At 41.9% G+C, this 18,688-nt stretch overlaps 2 protein-coding genes across 9 annotated transcripts in view; one reads left to right on the plus strand and one right to left on the minus strand.

Annotated features, from left to right (window-relative positions):
- Positions 1–60: 60 nt before the first annotated feature.
- Positions 61–15,475, minus strand: theg (theg spermatid protein). 4 transcript variants are annotated; one of them, XM_034576166.1, is made up of 10 exons: positions 15,463–15,475; positions 11,494–11,498; positions 4,388–4,662; positions 3,606–3,681; positions 3,033–3,118; positions 2,881–2,942; positions 2,733–2,790; positions 1,881–2,007; positions 1,251–1,410; positions 61–791 (listed from the first exon to the last, which is right to left on the minus strand). In XM_034576166.1, exons 5-10 carry the CDS (start codon positions 3,104–3,106, stop codon positions 550–552), a joined length of 723 nt encoding a protein of 240 aa, XP_034432057.1. In that variant the 5' UTR covers positions 3,107–3,118; positions 3,606–3,681; positions 4,388–4,662; positions 11,494–11,498; positions 15,463–15,475; the 3' UTR covers positions 61–549. The 4 variants fall into 4 exon arrangements, with proteins under 4 accessions (XP_034432057.1, XP_034432055.1, XP_034432054.1 ...); XM_034576164.1 differs by lacking the exons at positions 4,388–4,662; positions 11,494–11,498; positions 15,463–15,475 and having other exon boundaries at positions 3,606–3,947; XM_034576163.1 differs by lacking the exons at positions 4,388–4,662; positions 11,494–11,498; positions 15,463–15,475 and having other exon boundaries at positions 3,600–3,947.
- Positions 5,750–18,688, plus strand: part of dtnbb (dystrobrevin, beta b) — a 28,605-nt gene continuing 15,666 nt past the window's right edge. For 2 of the 5 annotated variants that reach the window (XM_034576155.1, XM_034576157.1), the window contains exons 1-10: positions 5,755–6,030; positions 8,182–8,228; positions 10,157–10,224; positions 10,503–10,583; positions 10,691–10,904; positions 13,205–13,290; positions 13,593–13,747; positions 13,865–13,970; positions 14,383–14,549; positions 15,750–15,874. In XM_034576155.1, the coding sequence (XP_034432046.1) occupies positions 10,158–10,224; positions 10,503–10,583; positions 10,691–10,904; positions 13,205–13,290; positions 13,593–13,747; positions 13,865–13,970; positions 14,383–14,549; positions 15,750–15,874 (1,001 nt within the window). In that variant the 5' untranslated portion in view covers positions 5,755–6,030; positions 8,182–8,228; position 10,157. Of the gene's footprint in view, positions 6,031–8,181; positions 8,229–10,156; positions 10,225–10,502; positions 10,584–10,690; positions 10,905–13,204; positions 13,291–13,592; positions 13,748–13,864; positions 13,971–14,382; positions 14,550–15,749; positions 15,875–18,688 lie in introns of all 5 variants that reach the window. The other 3 variants (XM_034576152.1, XM_034576153.1, XM_034576154.1) reach the window with 3 other exon arrangements.

Genomic DNA, 18,688 nt, shown 5'->3' on the forward strand with positions numbered 1-18,688 from the left:
ACAGTCCACATGTGTGTGATGTGGTTTAAGAGATCATTCAGACACAGCAGATTTTTTTAATACTGTTATTGCAATGGATTCACAAATCTCAATATTGTGTTTTGGATTATCCTTTACAATTACTCTGATTCACTCATTTTACTTTTCAGGACACCCAGTGACAAATTCAGAATGAAAAAAAGAGAAAGACAAGCTCATCCACACATCATCATGCACATTAGTAGAGTACATATAAATAAACATTTGAGCTGAGTCCGACCTAAACCCGTCCAAACCCAACCGGAGCCGGATGATTTCCTGGCCTTAACTTCCACTCTGAGCACTGCACACAGTTACACACACACAAAATGTCACATCCTGGTTTATTGTCTTTTCCCCCTTGTTTCATTTTCCTTTCCGTCTCATTCATATTTCAACATCTCACTGTGGAGCTGACTCGTTGGCCGCCTGCTTCATTACAATAACAGAAATGGAGGATGTAGATTCAGGGTGAGAACCGGATCAGATTAGTCTCATAGCTGTTTGTTTTATGTCATTATCTAACCATGACTACTTTGAGCTACATTTTCGAGGCAGAGGCAACGAGAGTTCCTGTATGCGTGGCGAGGGGCTGGCGGAGCGAGCCGCCCGACTAACGATGTATGGGTCGTATCCCTCGAATAAAGCCTTCCTCGCTTTAGGAACGGACAGCTCGAGAAGTCTCTCGCCGGCTACGTAGCTTCTCGCCGCTCTGGAGACGGGCCAGCACACCGAACGCCCCCCTGCGAACCCGGGGTGTTCGTGCTTAGGGGCTGAAAAAAAAAAAGTCACCAAACTGAGATCAGAAGCACACATTTTTAGAAAAAAATTTAGAAAAGTTTAATGTGAAGATCAAAACCATTTGTCCTAACCGTCTTTTGAATATGAAGCAACAGCCAAAAGACCATTAGCCAAGCTTAGCATAATGACTGGGTATAGAGGGAAACAGCTAGCCTTTCATTTTCTATATGGATTCAAAGAACAGGAGATAACGTTAGCTTTAGATGCGCTGGTACAGGCCGATTTTGTTACTTCAAGCCAGTTTCCTCCTGTTTCAAGCCTTTGTGCTAAGCTAAGCAAACCTTCACAGGGTGGAAGCTTCATACTTGACATGAACGTGGTGTTTTTCTCATCTAACTCTCTGCAAGAAAAAGTGCATTTCTCACAACGTTTGAGTAAAAATACCACAATAAGCAAAAATGTAACTGAATCTTTGTGCAATGGAAACTCACTGGAAAGCAGCTCTGTGTGTGCCGACGCTCTGCAGGGCAGGTGGGTCATGGACACAGGTTTTGATTTGTGGCCTGAGTTCTCCTGAGCCTGCCGTCGCTTTGGCTGGGCGAGCTGGGAAACCCGAGCAGTGGCGACCGCCATCTGCGTCGCTCTGTTTAACTACAATCACATCGTATGAGATTGTTATTTATAGATAGATAGATAGATAGATAGATAGATAGATAGATAGATAGATAGATAGATAGATAGATAGATAGATAGATTAATGGTACTTTATTGATCCCAAATTATTGCATTACAGCAGCATGTCGAGGGCACTGAACATAGAGAGAAGTAGCAATAAACCAGTCAGAATAATTAAAATAGCTCAAAACAGAATGTAAATATACTGCAGGAATTAAAAACAGTCAAGACAGATTCAAGGACAATATTAGAATTCAGTTTTCATACTTTTTCATCACTCTGGCCTTAATAACACAGCAGGATGTGGGGTTCAAAAACACATTGTGACAGCTAGCTTTACACATACTCAGCACTTTCTCAAAAAAGTGTGTGTGTGTGTGTGTGTGTGTGTGTGTGTGTGTGTGTGTGTGTGTGTGTGTGTGTGTGTGTGTGTGTGTGTTACTCACAGGAACCAGCAGAGGACGCTCCGGCTCCCAGCCAGCTGCAGGGGCCCTAGGCTGAGCCAGGCTACACAGTCGCTTGGATGGAACAGCCCTGAGAGCCCATTCACTCACCTCCCATATGGGAGAAAGTCTGAGGGAGGAAAGAAAGAGGGAACGGTAGAGCAGAAGAAAGGAAAGGGAGAGGAAGAGGGGAAATTAACAAGTGAGACACAGAGAGATAAGCAATTACTGTTAGATATGAGGGAGAGGGGGTGAAAACATAACAACAACAAAAAAGAAAGACGAAGAAAGAGGAGAGCAGAAGGAGAGAGGCACGAGTCCAAAAGACACAGGAGGACGATAAACACTAAAGATGCAGAGGATGAGTTTTAAAATGTTTTGGGATTTAAAAAAATGCAATTCAACAAACTGTAAACATTCAACACACACACACACACACACGCACACACACACACACACACACACACACACACACACACACACACACACACACACACACACACACACACACACACAATGCATGCAGTATTCATCTTTTCACTGTTATTACCTACATATGGAATACATATACACAATAAAATGTATATTTATTCCGTAAAAACACATTTTATTCTATTCTGCATATTTATTCTATCATTCTGTCTTTATTAATTATTTACACTATACTTTATTTTTCACAACCATGAAGTTTCTGTGCAATTGTTTTTCACACGATTGCACTGTGACAAAATTACGTCTTTAATCTTGAAAGAAGACAAGACAAAACAGTATAAAAGAAATCCCACACGCATTAAAGGTCAGTCATTAGCAGTACTGTGCAGTAGTGACAGTAGAACTGTATTTAATTATATTTACGTGACTTGAGTGTGGAGCTTTTTACTTCTACATAGTTCCGACCAGCGAGGGGTTAAGTCTGAAGAAAAACAAGAACGCTATAGCATCACAAAAAAGCAGTTGATATTGGGTTGTAAATAAAGAAAAAGAGAGAGAGTGGAAGACGTACGTATCTTGGTGTGGGGTCCAGTCCTCTCAGGTGGCAGCTCATCCAGCCAGTAAACAGAACGACTGGAGAAAAAGAGAGAAGAGGCCCCATCAGAGAAAGAGGACGACAGATGGACAGAGTCGAGGAGGTAGAGGAGGAGGGTGAAGGCCTACCGGTCCGGATAACTGAGTCGGTTGGCTTTGGGTTGAGCAAGCTTATGCGTCCGAGTTGCCATGGAAAATGCCATAGAGTATTTTTCCTGTGTTTGAAAACATGTCTTCTGTCATTTAAATCATTTATCAAGCAATATTTCTAAACCTTAGGTGGTTTCAGGTTCTCAAAATGTAAACACAATCTGCGTTTTTCTGATTTATGTCACTGAGAATTTAAAAATGTCTGGGCTTTGGACTGTTAGGTAGAGAAGAGAAGCAATAGGAAGAAGTGACATTGGCATTTTTACTTTTTAATTAACAATTGAGAAATATATATATATATAGACTATAGTCAAAAAACTTCTCAAAATGCATTTTGCTCATCAAAACCTCTAATTGCTTTGGAGGTCACATCCTCCTGTCAGCAACAGTATCACACAGTAACACAGCTACTGTAACTAAATTGAACCTGTTGCAGTTATAACTACTCACTCACTCACTCAACACACAAATACAACAGATCCCTGTTTGACTGGAGCTTAAAACAGCTCTTTATCCATTCATTTAAAACTACAATGTTCACTCCACCTGTACCTGCAGTCGCTCCTGTCACCTGCTGGTTGCCGGGGTATCAAGTGACGTTTCAGGTGTACAGTGAACCAAAGATCGTCTATGTACAGAGAAAGTTAAGATGGCAGACTCCAACTTTCAGGCAATTGATAACAAACTCCCTTGTTTCCTTATTCTGTTGACTGGTCTCTGTTACTGTTTTGGAACTGGGCTCATCAAACTGTGAGTACATGTGTATAACATTCATTCTATCCAACCTGCCCCCACTTCTGCATTTATTTATACTTGTGTCACTTTTTGTCCATTCTTCAGTGCAAAACTACAACTGTAGAGATTTAATTGGGAACTTTAACATCAAACAAACAGTAAATTATCATGAACATTAAAAGAACAACTTTTGCGATCTGGAAATACAAAAAAATAACAAAAATAAATCACTGCATTTCAAACCCACAACCAACAAACGAAAATGTAATTTCCAGTTAAATGTATCCAAAAATAAAGAATCCAAAGATAAACAATAACTTTAAAAAAACTAATAAAATCACTTTGTGGCCCAAATTCAGTGTCACAAATTTGGGCCGAGTGAACGATCTTCCCAAACAAAAAAACAGAGGATCTCTGGTCATGTTTCAATTCTGCTCTGTTCAGTTTTTCTAAAGGAGTCATTCCTCTTCCCACTCGAATCATTACAGGATCTTTGATACGGAAGTAAACTGACAGGTGCAGCCGCCGACTTCTTCGTGGACCCCGGAAGTAAGAGTCTGGATGAGCCGGTGTGATGCGGACTGACTGACGGACTGTACCCGGAGAGAGGCGCCCTGCTGCGGCTGCAGCTCAGAGCCCTGCACCGCTCATCCAGCCCTGAGGCGCCATTAGAGTGTATCTTTCTTTTCTCCCCCCATGATTCCTGGAGGTAAATTTACGACTCACTGCAGCAACACCGCCACCTTCTGTGCTGGAGGGTGAATGGAGACAAGTAAATGTAGCTTTATAGAATTTTAGCATTTTATTTTAGCTCAGGTTTGATGTGATGTTTTTCCAGGCTGCTTCACAGGCTCTGTCTCACATCGAGTAAATACTTGTTCCACTGTTTCCTGTATGTAACATGTGACAACTACAGAGGCCCTGAAGTGCAAATCACAACTTGTTTTGTTTAGTGATTTTGTTAGTGATTTTGTGATTGTTGTTTTTTATGTCTATCTTGTTGTGCTTGGTGATTTGTTGTTGTGTTTGTTGATTTTACGTGACTTTTGTGAATTATTGTTGCCTTTTGTGATGCGTTTTGTGAATTCTCTGTTGTGTTTAATGATTATCTTTGAGATTATGGCTTTTTAATATTGCAATTGATGAAAAATATAATAAATATACGAAATATTGGTATATTGATATTGTTCTGCATCTGATTGCACTATGTACTAGCCAACAGACCAGGGAGAAACTCACATAGCATCGTTGGAGTTGTAGGATCCAGTGTATTTTGAGTTTCACTCTAAATTCCAGTATATCTGAGACAAATGAGACAAATTGTGATTTGTGAATATGGGCTATACAAATAAAATTTGATTGATTGATTGATATCTCTGATTGTGCATCAACTCCAACCATCTTTTTCGAAGCTGTCTCTGGTGAGTCCTCTGACTTTATGTCCCTTTTAAATTCAAATACATCTGTGTTTTTCTTGTTTCATCTCCTCTCTACCATGCACAGGATCATAATCCAGAGAAGAATCTGAACTAGGAGAAACTCTCACACTGGCTCAATTGCATTGTGGGAATTGTAGGATTATGTGTATTTTGAGCTTCACTCAATTCAGGATATCTCTGTCTGTGTTTTTTTTTATATATCTACTCTAGAGGATCATAACTGAGAGTAACAGCAGCAGCCGAACTATAGGATAAACTCACATAAGGGCTGAGTTGCATTGTGGGATTTGTAGGAGCCCTGTGTATTTTGATATTTACTCTTAAATCCAGGCTATCTCAACCTGTGCTGCATGGAGTCTGACCATTTCTTTTTAAACCTGTCTCTGGTGAGTCCTCTGACTGTATGACATCACAACAATAAACTCCATAATGTGCCTTTAAATTGAATTAAATCTGTGTTTCCTTGTTTCACCTCCTCTCTACTATCCCCAGGATCATAATCCAGAGTAACAGCAGCAGTAGTAGACGCGCGCCTCTAGCCAGCGTGCGTGCGCACATGCGTAAAGTGTAGTAGGTGGGCGCGCATGGCATCTCGGAGCTGTGCCGTCCTCCGCCGCTGGGTCGCTTCATGATGCCGAGCGGAGCGGGGCGCTCGCACGTCTCTGTGTGCGGCTACAACAACCGCAGTTCCCGAGGCTGAAGTCGGATGAGACGGGGGAGAGGAGCCGGAGACACGATGATGGACGATGCGAGCCGCGGGCAGCTGTAACGTCGGCGGACACACGCTCGGATTCAGCAAAGAGGTGAGAGAGCGGCTGTGAAATATCCTCCTTATTCACCCTGGACCACTTATCCTCCTCATCTGATGATGCTGATGCTGCTGCTGCCGAGGATGAGGAGGAGGAGGAGGAGGATGAGGATGATGCTCTAAACGCAACCTGCGTGATATTCCTCCGGTAAAGGCCAATTCCCCGCGATGCCTCTCATTCGACAGCCGCTGACAATTGGAGAGACGCAGGGGGATTTTCCGTTGTTTCTCATCCAAATATAAAAATAAAATATTCACGGGAATCTCGATCCCTTTTGTGGGGAAATAAGGTAAATAGGCAGTTAAAGCGGCAACATGGCTGCGTCTGTGCGCCACCGCCGCTCCAGAAGTGAATTTTTTAAGTGTTGCAGCATCGCTCGGTGCGAGAATCGAGACTTGGTACAAACGGAGAAAGTGAATGATGTCAGCGGAAGGGAAATACTGCAGCAGCCCAGTCCTTCTGTTGACTCGCCTCAAAGGATGTTGTCATTACCTCGGAGCTGAAGGTGCGGTTACAGTCAGATGCACCTTCACGGGCCTGTAACGATCACCAGCAAGTACCAGCTGGATATTAATGTGCAGATACGTGAATGCAAACAAAAATGAATAAATCCCCTTTATCACAGCAGTCCGGCTCCGTGCATGTGAACGTGCCCTCCTCTGTGAATTCATTTTCTCTATGAATAATTAAGAAGTTGTTTGGCTTTGTCTCATATAAAACCTATGTCTAATCCGTTGAGGTGTCATTTGCTGCCATGCACCGCTCACAGTTTTCCTGCCTACTCAGGAATTTCTGCAGTTACTTCACAGGCCGAATATTTACAATGAAGCATTGTGTTATTTTTGCTGATGTGTCTGTTGTGTCTCCCACTGCATAGCAAATGTTTTCTACCCTTTTTCCTCCACAGTGCATTGGTGCCTCTTGTTATTGCCCCTTTTAAAAATGCCCAGATATTGTTTGTTGGTGGTGGTGGTGGGTGGAGAGGGGGGTTGCCACTTTTAGGACCGGGGGGATTCAATATGTAATTAAGATGACCATGTTTTGCAACTGCCTTCCTGGCCCCATGAACCCTTAATCCTTACTGGGATGGAGTCATGAATTGCCCACTGAGCTACAAAGAGCCTCACCACAGTTACAAAGCCTAAAAATAGCTGTTTTGATTTGGTGCAAAGTAGTTTTCCTCCGACCTTAAAATGCAGCCATATCTGGCGGTTGTGAAAATCGTCCGAGTCGGTTCACAGATCATTCCCTCGGCAAAAAAAATGTGATTATGAATTCATGGTTTCAGACCTTTTTTTAAGCAAATGGGCCAAACAATCTCTTTCAGCCTCTTAAAAGTGAAGATTTTCTCCTTTTCTTTGTTTTATATTATTGCAAATTGATTTTATTTGGGTTTTTGATAGCTCTTCTCCACTTATTTCTCGATTTCTTAATTGATAGAATAATAATTTGTTGCAGCCCTGATCACACATATTAGAATTTCATTGGACGAGGCCTTTCTGAAGACCCTCGCTGGTGCCTGTTAGCAGAAATAACAGCCTCCCAACACAGAGAGTTGCAAGTTGGTGACCGGAATGAGGCCCTGTCATAACACTGGAGGTCAGTTTGAGAGGAAGGGTGGGTGTAAACCGAGGTGTGATGCAGAAGAACATAAAATAGACAAGCCCCCCCCCCCCCCTTCCTCCTGAGGGTGGAAGAACCTTGAGTCCTCCGTTGGTCAGCTCCATGTGATCCAGACATATTTCGGGAGCTCGGTCCGAGGCGCTCATCAGTCACCGGCCAGCCGTAATGTGCTCTGCGTCCATTATCATTAAGCGGTTCCTTTGCAGCTCAGTCGGTGTCATTAGCCCACAGGATGCTGAGCTGCTGAGCGGGATGTCATGGAGAATTATCATTTGCACAGACCATGGGCACTGGAGTGTTCCCCTGCCATAGCTCACCGATATCTCCACAGGAGGAGTGGGGGTGGGGAACAAAAGCACAAATTAGGAGTTAATGAAGTCCTTGAAGGAGGGAGAAAGAAAGAGAAGGCAGGAGGTGTTAATTACTTATTTAAAAGTCAGCCATGTGTCATCAGAGAGGAATGGCTTATTTTTCATAGAAATGCTGATATCAAGTGAGACTAACTCTTCATTTTCTCCACAGGGTTGACGTTTAGGGCTTTTCGACGTTTGACATTCAGCCAGCGACAGGTAAACACTTTTAAAATATCCTTACCTATAGGCACTTTTATTTGTTATGTCTTACTGAGAACAAAGACTATACCGTAAATGTGTACCACCAATGTGCTGATATTACTGGGAGGTAGAGCGGGTCATCCACTAACCAGAAGGTCGGCGGTTTCGATCCCAGTCCCCTCCCACAATCCCTGTGCTGAAGTGTCCTTGGGCAAGATATTGAACCCCTAATTGCCCCTGACGGCTGTGTGGGCAGTGTGTGACTGACGTGTGATGGATAAAGCGCAGAAAATAGATGCATATAGCTGTGTGTGTGTGTGAAAGGGTTTGAGTGGTCAACAGGACTTGAAAGGTACTATAGAAATACAGACCAATTACCATCTACTATAAATGAATAAATGACTCACTCCACTTTAAAAGCCCTGATGATAAAATAGTAGACAGAGGCAATGAATGAAATAATCAAACCTGCATCGTTTCAAAGGGAACTCGTGTTCTATGAGTATCGAGTTCAAGTGTTCAACAGTGAATCCTTTTTAAAAATGTCACAATTGATGTGGAGTCTGGCATCGTCACAGATTCCATTCTCTGTGTTCCTCCACAAACAATGTGATACCTGCATCCAAAGATTAAAGCCACTGTGGGCGAAATGAATTATGTCTGTTTTTAAACAGTTGCATTATGAACTTTATCTCTTCGATTTTTATCTTTGTGCAGTTTTTGTCGAACTAAATGAATAATCTCAACGCACTTTAAATGACTAGTTTGACCTTTTAAGACGGGTGCTTATTTTCTTTCTTTCTGTTTAGCACAAAAAACAACACGGCCAAGAAATAAGCCGCCACATAAAACTCTCGTAAAAAACCCACAAACTTGATGTTTTTATAGATTAAATAAACGAGATAGCATGTTTTAATTAACCAGCTTTGCAGGTGCTGACAGACAGATTTTGAACAGAGTCGGACTGTTTCCACTCTTTGTGCTAAACGAATCCAATCAGCTGCTGGCTTCTTATTTACTGTACAGACCTGAGCGAGCTATCACGCTTCTTATCTGACTCTCAGCATGAAAGAGATTAAGCCCATTTCCTAAAAATGAAACTACTTTGAATAGAAGGAATTTTGTCCACGTTACATGGTCAACGGGCTGGATTTATATAGAGCTCATAGTCTCATCGACCACTCAAAGCACCTTACGATACATCATTGACGTTAGTGTTTAGTGTCTTGCTCAAGGACATTGGAGGAGCCAGGGATCGAACCGGCAACTTTCTTACTATTGGACGACCCGCTCTCCCTTCTGAGTCACAGCTGCACCCTGTGAGCCGTCACCGCTTTATATTCAAGACACTATCTTTTACTTCTGGTTCTCACTGCTGCCCACACCTCCACGTTTCACTGATTTTAAATAGAGATTAAATGATACAAAATGGCTGCATGGTCATTGGGCTCATATGATTAAATTAAGGTGTCATAAAAACTCTTTAACATCATTTCTATAACCGGCTTCATCATTTGTTAAAAAGTCACATAATCTTTCTATCTACACAAAGGTAAGAGATGACTAACACAGTCCTAGATGTTCAAGGTGAATCACGAACACGAAAGAATGCACTGAGTCCTTCGGTGCATTTCCAACATTTAGCTTTGACCACGTAAGAGAATTTCTACTCTTTACGTCATGAAATCACCCCAAAGATAATGATCACATGAGGATTAAACCCTCCCAATGTTGAATTATATGGTTTTGGGTAAACTTCTTATTTTCTGGAAACATGTTCCTCATTTTGCATAAATGACGCGTGTGTGTGTAAATCCTGCTCGCTCACACGGCACATTAATGATTTTGGACGATAAAAGAGAGAGAGCTGTGTGTTGCGTATTATTACCATGCTGCTGTCTGAAGAGCGAGCGCTGCATGCTCTGCTGTTTGATGTGCCACAGGATGATCGAGGAGGGCAGTAAACGAGGCAAGGCCATGGTGGAGAAGAGGCAGCTCTTCATGGAAATGAGTGAGTGGAGTCGACTGAGAGAAATCTCTTTTCACTATTCATAGCCAGCACCGGCATCATGTAAGTCTTTGACGGGCTCGAAGTTGCACAGGAGGAGATGCGTGGTCCCTCGCACGTATATATTTGATATATTTGATGGTGTTTTAAATGTACCTCCAGTGAGCCTGACTGCATTTGTACGGTGTTTGGTTTTATTCCATTGAAGTGGACAGGCATCCATCTGTGAAAGCATTTTGTGTGAAATTCAGTCCCTGCTTTAAATGCATTTGTTTTTTCAGGAGCTCAGAACTTCGATGTTATCAGACTGTCGACTTACAGGACCGCCTGCAAACTGCGGTTTGTGCAGAAGAGATGCAACCGTAAGAGCACGTATAGATTCCTATAATCTGTTGTGATCAGTAGAAAATAGCCAAAGCGGATACAGACGTGATTGATGGCAGCGTGTCCGTTTTGCCCTCCCTCACAGTTCATCTGGTGGATGTCTGGAACATGATCGAAGCCTTTCGCGACAACGGCCTCAACACATTGGACCACAACGCTGAGATCAATGTGTCGCGGCTGGAGACTATCCTGTCTTCCATCTACTACCAGCTCAACAAGCGGTTGCCCACCACCCACCAGATCAATGTGGAGCAGTCCATCGGGTTGCTGCTCAACTTCATGGTGGCCACCTATGACAGGTAGGAGGCATGTGGTCCCCCCCCCCAGAGTCTAGACCCTGGTGGTGGTTGATGGGAGCGAGAGAATGTTGAGGATCTGAATGAGATGAGAAAGACTTTACATGAGCTCTGGATACGGAGACTGGAGGTGATGGAGGAGGAGGAGAAAGGTCACAGCGAATCAATGAAATCGCTGCGACAGAGGAGAGATTTCAAGTTTGACACCAACATCATGATTGGCTGATTGAGACTGAGACAAAATCTGATTGGATTTAACATTATCATGGGGAGAGAGAAAGAGAAACCGGAATGAATGGGACACTGGGAAACTTTTCCTGATTGAACTGATGCTTTTCTTCATAAAGATTATTTCAGCCACTGAGGCCTTTATTGATAGGACACGACCTAAGTGTGAAAGAGCAAAGGGCCAAGTTGGAACCGACTATTAATGATAATAATAATAATAATAATAATAGCAATAACCTTATGCAGTTCAGTTCAGTTCTCCACTTTTGTCCACAGGGGCCACTGTTCTCACCTTTAACAACAATGCAAACAAACAGATGTTATTTGAGCACGTGCACTTGACAATCAGCTTCCAAGCAGGTACTCAGTCTAACATGGAATTGTAATGATAATAATGATAGTTACTGCTACTTGCTCTATTGAAAAAATATTCCTTTAACAGTCAGGGTTGAATCATTGTCATGGCCAATCTAAGCAAAGAGAAACCCTGCATTTTTTTAATGCATTTTATATATATATATATATATATATATGATATTTTCTGTCTATGCTACTACACTGTCTTATTTAAATTCAGTAGTTCAAGGAAATTTATTTCAGCTCATTAATTAAAGCATTTAAAATATTATAAAGCAAAAATACACACAAAACAAAAAGCAGTGGTTCTAGCTTCTTAAGTGTGTAGATTGGCTGCGCTCCCTATCACCCTTTACTCTGGGGAATTGTGTATTTATCTCTTATTTTCTGCTATTTTATAAACCAAACAGTTGTTTTCATTAGTATTTAATTTCCCAAAACAAAGGTCTGAATGCTCTTTCCAAGAATCCTCCACACTGCCAGAGGAAGTAAAAAACTGAATCAATGTAAAGAATACTGTTGATGTGTTTTTTAATCGTAGACCCTCAATATTACCAATACTTTTAAGCTCACAAAAATGCACATTAACTTAGTACTTCCCATGATAGATGGTACCCAGACTTCACTGTACAAAAAAAGCATCAAATCAGGATTCAGGCCTCAGATATCTTGGCAATAAGCTGATAAATGATTAAAGAAGAAATACAGATGCAGTTTTTCCATCACACCACAGATATAAAACTGCGCTGCATTAAAAAAAAATGCTCGATCAGCTGAAGATCCCCGCTGATGTTTTACTGTATATGCCTCCTCTTAATGTGTGCTCTGTCCTCGAGGCCCCGGACGCTGCGCCTCCTGGAGCACGGAGGTTTATTATTGACCGTAAAGCTCTTGTTCATTATATTTACCTTGTGTGCTCAAATAGATTGGCAACTTGCCCTTTCCCATTCAATTGGTTTACTTTTATCTGTAAGGCCACTCCGGTCCTACCTCCCCCCCTTGTTATTGCTCATGCTGCCGTATCTCTGGGAAACCTGGTGGAAATGACCGTCTGCTAATCACAGGAAGTGGTTTCGCTATCTGTCCCTGAGGTCCAACCGGAATTAGGCAGAAGAGCTTTCATGTATTTCTGTTACCTCTGCTCGGAAGTCAGAGCTAAATGAATCTGAAGTGAAAGAGCTGCCCTCTCTCGGCAAGTTAAAGAGATATTAGGGTGTCCTGAGGCAGACTAATAATGACCGTGTTAAGCTGTGATTTAAGGCTTAGATTGTGAGTTTTGACCCTTTAGGACCAATAGTACACTGGTGGCTTTAATTTATATACTTTCTCACAGGCCTTGCTGTATGTTATATCTACCATGGTACCTTCATAAAATGTAAAATGTTAATCTTAGCATTATTCCCAGTTTGAATGAAGGTTTCAGACAAAATGAAAGAGAATAAAACACATCATGCTTTTCCCTGCAACCAAATTTTGGATATGACTGGTCATAATTTGTAGAACTGTATATAATCTTTTATTAAAGCCATCAGTGGCCTATAGCTGTGTAGTCGTTGCAGACAAAGTACGGCTGAAGCAGCAAAAACCCTGAACCAGGCTGCGTTTTATTGCTTCTTGATTTAAATGTTAATTAAGACTAAGATAATGTTATTCCCTCCTCCTATAAACCAGTAATCTCACTTCAATTCACCAGATTTAACTTCTCTCTCTCCTCGCAGTGAAAGCCATGGGAAGCTGACAGTTTTCTCAATGAAAGCAATGCTGTCGACAATGTGTGGAGGGAAAATTGTGGACAAACTACGTTGTAAGTACATATTTGTCTGTTTTTCACATAACATGTCAGTAGATTTTCTAAATGACCTCCATTTAATAAAAATAACGTTTGTTCTGGTTATTACCTGAACATGCAGTGTTTTGAATGCCTCCTGTAGTTGTTCAAATCAAACACACGGGGGCACTGTTGAAACACACTAGCAGAATTAATTTGCAGTGCATGTAGTAGCTGATGTGTATATTCATTATGGATCATGCATCATGTAAATATCAGCAGCGTGTTTACACCATATTTTTAGCTGAGGACAACATCTGACACGTTCTGTCTCTCAGATATTTTCTCACAGATCTCTGACTCGAGTGGCATCATGGTGTTTGCCAAGTTTGATCAGTTTCTTCGGGAGGTGCTGAAACTGCCCACAGCCGTGTTCGAGGGCCCCTCGTTCGGCTACACGGAGCATTCGGTGCGGACGTGCTTCCCTCAGCAGGTGGGATATCCCAACACCCCTACCCTCTTCTTCTTCTTCCTCTTCTCTTTCTACTTTTTAAACTTTTAATAACGCACACCTCTCATTGGACACACGCGTGTTTGTGTTTGTATCTAGAAGAAGATCATGCTGAACACATTTCTGGATGTGCTGATGGCAGATCCTCCTCCTCAGTGTCTCGTGTGGCTGCCACTCATGCACCGACTTGCTAATGTTGAAAATGGTAAGATGTAGAATTGATATTGGCTGATTCAGAGGTAAATATTACTTATAATTTACTACAATTACTTATATCCACACTGTATTAATGTTTTTTTGTAAGGACGCACAAGTTAGGGAACCTAATATGTGATATTTCATCTTTATCTGTAACGTTAATTATATCCGTCAAATAAATGTATTTGTGTATAAGGCCAACATTCCCTCTGAAATATACTGGAGTACCAGCATTAGATGACATAAAATGGATACACTAACATAAAGTACAAGTACTTCAAACTTTGAATGAAGTACATTTCTGGAGTGAATCTACTCAGCTGCTTTCCACCACCGCTTTAAATCTGAGGTTTTAGTCAGTATCACTGTGAGTAGAGATAAAACGGCTCTGACTGAAAATCCTCCTCTTCACTGCTCAGTCTTCCATCCGGTGGAATGTTCATATTGCCGGAGCGAGAGCATGATGGGTTTCCGGTATCGGTGCCAACAGTGCCATGGCTACCAGCTTTGTCAGAGCTGCTTCTGGCGTGGCCATGCCAATGGTCCCCATAGCAACCAGCACCAGATGAAGGAGCACTCGTCTTGGGTAAGACAAAACCCTGATCGCTCTCAATTTTACATTGTGTCGTTCCCTTTTTATAGCAATTCAGAAATCAATATGTCTCCTGGAGCAGTCATCTGTCCTGCTACATGTCCTGCAAACCAACAGGGATTAGATGGGTTTTTACTTATTTTGTGCAAATTAAATTGTATTGATTGAAATCACCATGTTGCCAAATTCCCTCACAGCTCAGTCATTATAGAATAAATGGAAATAAAGGAAGACATAGACGCTGGATCCTAAATCCAATTCCCGTCCTCCTTGGTTTATTTGTAAAGAGAAGAAACGCATTGTCTGAGATATATAAAAATCAAATGATGACATTTATCAAGAAGGTAATGTTCGATCTGTTCTGGATGATTTCCTACTTTTCGTGTATATCGTTCGTCTGTGACACATCTGTGACATTGTCCACCATGTCATGTTGTTTTCCAGCTCACGAAACCATCTGCAATCTTCAGTTTTGGCATCAGTACGTGTTCTGTTCAGCTGGCACAATCATCGGCCACGTCCCTTTCTGTGACAGCTCATATCGCTGTGTCATTTCCTATATGCTGCCACGTTTACTCGTATAATGACGAGTGTAAAATGTATTCATTTGTATTCCTGCTGCACATTTCACGGCAGTTAATTTAATAGGCTTAACATTGAAATTCTCACAAATTGAAAAGAAGAATATTATAAATGAACAACTGTTGAAAACATGGGGGCCTCCCTAGAGAGGACCCACTCCCAATGTAAATAAAAAGTATTTAAATATAAAGGGCCCATTCTAGGCTAAAGAAAACAATTGATACAATTTAGTATGGAAACATCTCTAGGATTATTTCTGGCAATAGATCCCTTTTGCCTAAATCTTACACACTGAACCTTTTAAGACTTATTTCGTAGTTTTGACTATTTTCCGTGGCTTGACAAAGTAAAAAATCCACAGATTAGTCACAATTTTTTGGATCTCAGCAGCAAACAAACCTGTCTTTGACGTAGCAGATGCAAGCTCTTCCTGAGTCTACAGCCGAACGCTGCTGATCCCCACTTTTGACACAGCAAACAGCCTGTTGACCTAGTTATGTAAATGTCTTCCTGAAGCGGCTTAACACCGTCTCTGCTGCACCCCCAACCGTGACGGCACCAGATACATCACACAAGGTGACAACACTTTGTTTTTTCCTGCTCTCCTCACAGAAGTCTCCAGCCAAAAAGCTGAGCCACGCAATCAGTAAATCTCTCGGCTGCGTCCCCATCGGAGAGCCACCGCATCCTGTGTTCCCCGAGCAGGCCGAGAGACCGCCGGAACTCGCCCATACTGTGTAAGTGCCATTCCCAAGGTGTTTGTTGCCACTGTGTGTGTCATTAATGAGGGCTACCCAACCGCTGTGTTGATTAACAGCGCAGCGAGGCCCAGTGTGCTCATGATCTACAGCCTGTTCTTGTCATGTAACTGCCTCCATCTTTTCCATTTTCGCTGTCCCGTCATGACTGATAGATCGTCATCTCACGGAGGTGTCAAGCCCCTGATTATTTGCAAACGTGGAGATGCTGATATACTACACAGGTCCCCGCTGCTGCTGCCGCTAACGGCACAGCCGTCCTCATCAGTCTGTTGGCAATGAAACAGAGACGAGGGTGTAAATCTCACACTCCAGGCTTTGAAGCTCCTCAAAGTCATTATAGGAGATGCATTATATTCTGCTGCTGTCTTAAACCCCGCACATTCATTTACATTTCAGTTGAAAAATAGTACAATTTCCATAATCAATTCCACCGCAGAGAGGCATCCGCAGTCCATGTCGCTAAGGTCACTTCACATTTCCCTCATCGTTGTTGCGGCGGAACCCCGACACTTTAGGCCTCGATCTGGTAATGTTTCAGTTTTTAAAAAGTGATTCATGATTTCTGTTTGTGACATTAATAGGACAAAACGGGGAAATCTCTCAACTTTTCTCACCGGCGCTTTCCGCATTTCTCACGGCACATTTCACAACCAAACCCTGCTTCACATTCCAGTCACGAGCATCAATCTGAGCTGCCTGTATGTGCGTTTGCTGCTGGCAAGTGTCAGTGAGTAACTGATAGTGAGCCACATCACGGGGGAGAAAGTAGCTCAGCAAATGCCAAGAAAAACAGACACAGTGTAAACACATCATCCTGATTTCCTGTTTTACTGCGTGATAGATAACCATCATCGCTGAATCACATCTCACTTCCAGGCTCTGCCCACTGGAGCGAGGAGTCTTCTTTTTCTGCATTGTCTCCAAACTTATGCATTTAAGATGACATTTTTATTTGCACAATTTTTACGATGCATTACAATGTGGAGAATCGGTCGCTGACCCGGATATTTCTTCCAACCGAGAGAGGAGCTGATTGGATTAGCATTAGCCCGCGCAGTATAGCCTGTCTAGCATGAAATTACATCACACAAATAGATTAATATTGATTAGAATAGAATTTGTGGCTCAAACTCTTTTGGATTATGTTTCTCCAGTGTCCTCAGGAAACAGTAATCTGTGGCGTGGTTTTGTCTTTTTGTCTGAGAATATTGACTCATGTCCATTTGAGTCTCTCGGTTTGATGGAATTTGTCGCACAAAGGTCTTTTATTGTAAATCTTTTCCTCTGAGGGATTTTTTTTCTTGAAGTGAAGTGTCCTGTTTGAGCAGTTTTTCCTGTATAATGAATATCATGTTATTTACAGTGATGGAAAGTACATTTACTCAAGTACATACAGAATTTCAAGGTCTATAATCTTTAAGTATTTCCATTTTAATTTAAATCAAATTAAGATTTATCATCAAATCACAATAGAAGCTTATGTAAATCAATAAATCCAGTGGTCCCCAACCTTTTTTTCTACTAGACATTTCTCCTTTTAAACTTCTTAGAACCAAACAGGTCAAATTATCAAATATTTAATAAGAATAGCATAGCATAGTTATTTAAAAATATGGAGCTGTGTCACCTCTGAAATTGAAGATTGTGCGTAGGAATTTCCAGGAATTTCTTCCTTCTGTGGACAAAGTGCATTCTCATGCTCTCACAAATGGCATTTCAGGGTTGGTGGCACTGTGTGTGTGTGTGTGCGTGTGTATGTGTGTTCACTGACTTTAAGATATTGGATGTGACTGTTGACCCCTGAGACTGTGTCTGTCTCTCTCTATTGTTACGTCTGAAGCAGGGAAGATAGAAGTCTCCTTCTTTGATGAGGGGGGGCGGCTATTTGTGTTTCCATGTGTGTTCAGGTTTTTTATTTGTGTGCGGTGATTAAATAGCGCCTCTCATCAAGTGTGCAGTGAAAAGATGTTTTTAACCTGACAACCTTTCAAAGCATGTATTCATCACCGACTGCCATTCTCAGTCTCTGTTCCATATTTAGCTGTGTATGTCTTCAAATTTACAAAGAGACAGGCAAATATTTTTCCAGGAATATTTATATCTGCAGCAGAATACGCCCACAGAGGGGATTATGTACAGATTTCATTTTTTTAATAGTTCAGAATATAGAATGAGATGTGAGACCGTAACATTTAAATGCCAGCTGCTGGTTAGCTTAGCTTAGCGCTAGATAGGACAAGTCTCAACTTCCTCCTATGATCCAAAAACGAAGCCAAAATACCCCGGACACGAACACCAGAGTCTGCGCAGTGTCGATCGGGGGATGGAGCTGCGGTAGCGAGGTCCAGTCGATACATGTGCTTGACCAATCAGGAGTCAGTCTCAGCTGTCAATCATGACGTTTAAACCTCGTTTTAATATCATGAAAAAAGGGGAAAACATACCAGAGTGATAAAAGGTCACTTATCCACCTACATGGAGGAGGCTGGATTCATGACCTCTACTGTGGCCAGTCACCAGGAGGCAATCGAGACGCTTTGGCTTCACTTTTGGGGAGCAGCCATGTCCTCCATCTTTAATCAATGCTAGAAACAGGTGGAGTTAGCTTGGTTCTCTCAAAACGGAGAAAAAATCATTTACAAGCACCTCTGACACTAGTTAGCGTGTTATACGTTATCTTGAAATTTATATTGATATTCTCATCTAAAGGCTGCTGCTTACTAGATGTTTTGGAAAATCGGTCAAGAGTTGTAAATCCTCTCGTGTGCAGCAGAACTAACGCTCATTAAG

Source organism: Hippoglossus hippoglossus, chromosome 22 (assembly GCF_009819705.1).
Source record: "Hippoglossus hippoglossus isolate fHipHip1 chromosome 22, fHipHip1.pri, whole genome shotgun sequence".
NCBI lineage: Eukaryota > Metazoa > Chordata > Actinopteri > Pleuronectiformes > Pleuronectidae > Hippoglossus > Hippoglossus hippoglossus.

What these genes read in the sequence shown, in the direction of transcription:
- theg (XM_034576166.1), bottom strand. Translation starts at nt 3,106, where the DNA reads ATGGCATTTTCCATGGCAACTCGGACGCATAAGCTTGCTCAACCCAAA. An exon ending in TGGACCCCACACCAAGATAC is followed by an intron (nt 2,791 to 2,880) that starts GTACGTCTTCCA and finishes GTTTTTCTTCAG; the next exon opens with ACTTAACCCCTCGCTGGTCG. An exon ending in AGCGTCCTCTGCTGGTTCCT is followed by an intron (nt 1,411 to 1,880) that starts GTGAGTAACACA and finishes ATGTGATTGTAG; the next exon opens with TTAAACAGAGCGACGCAGAT.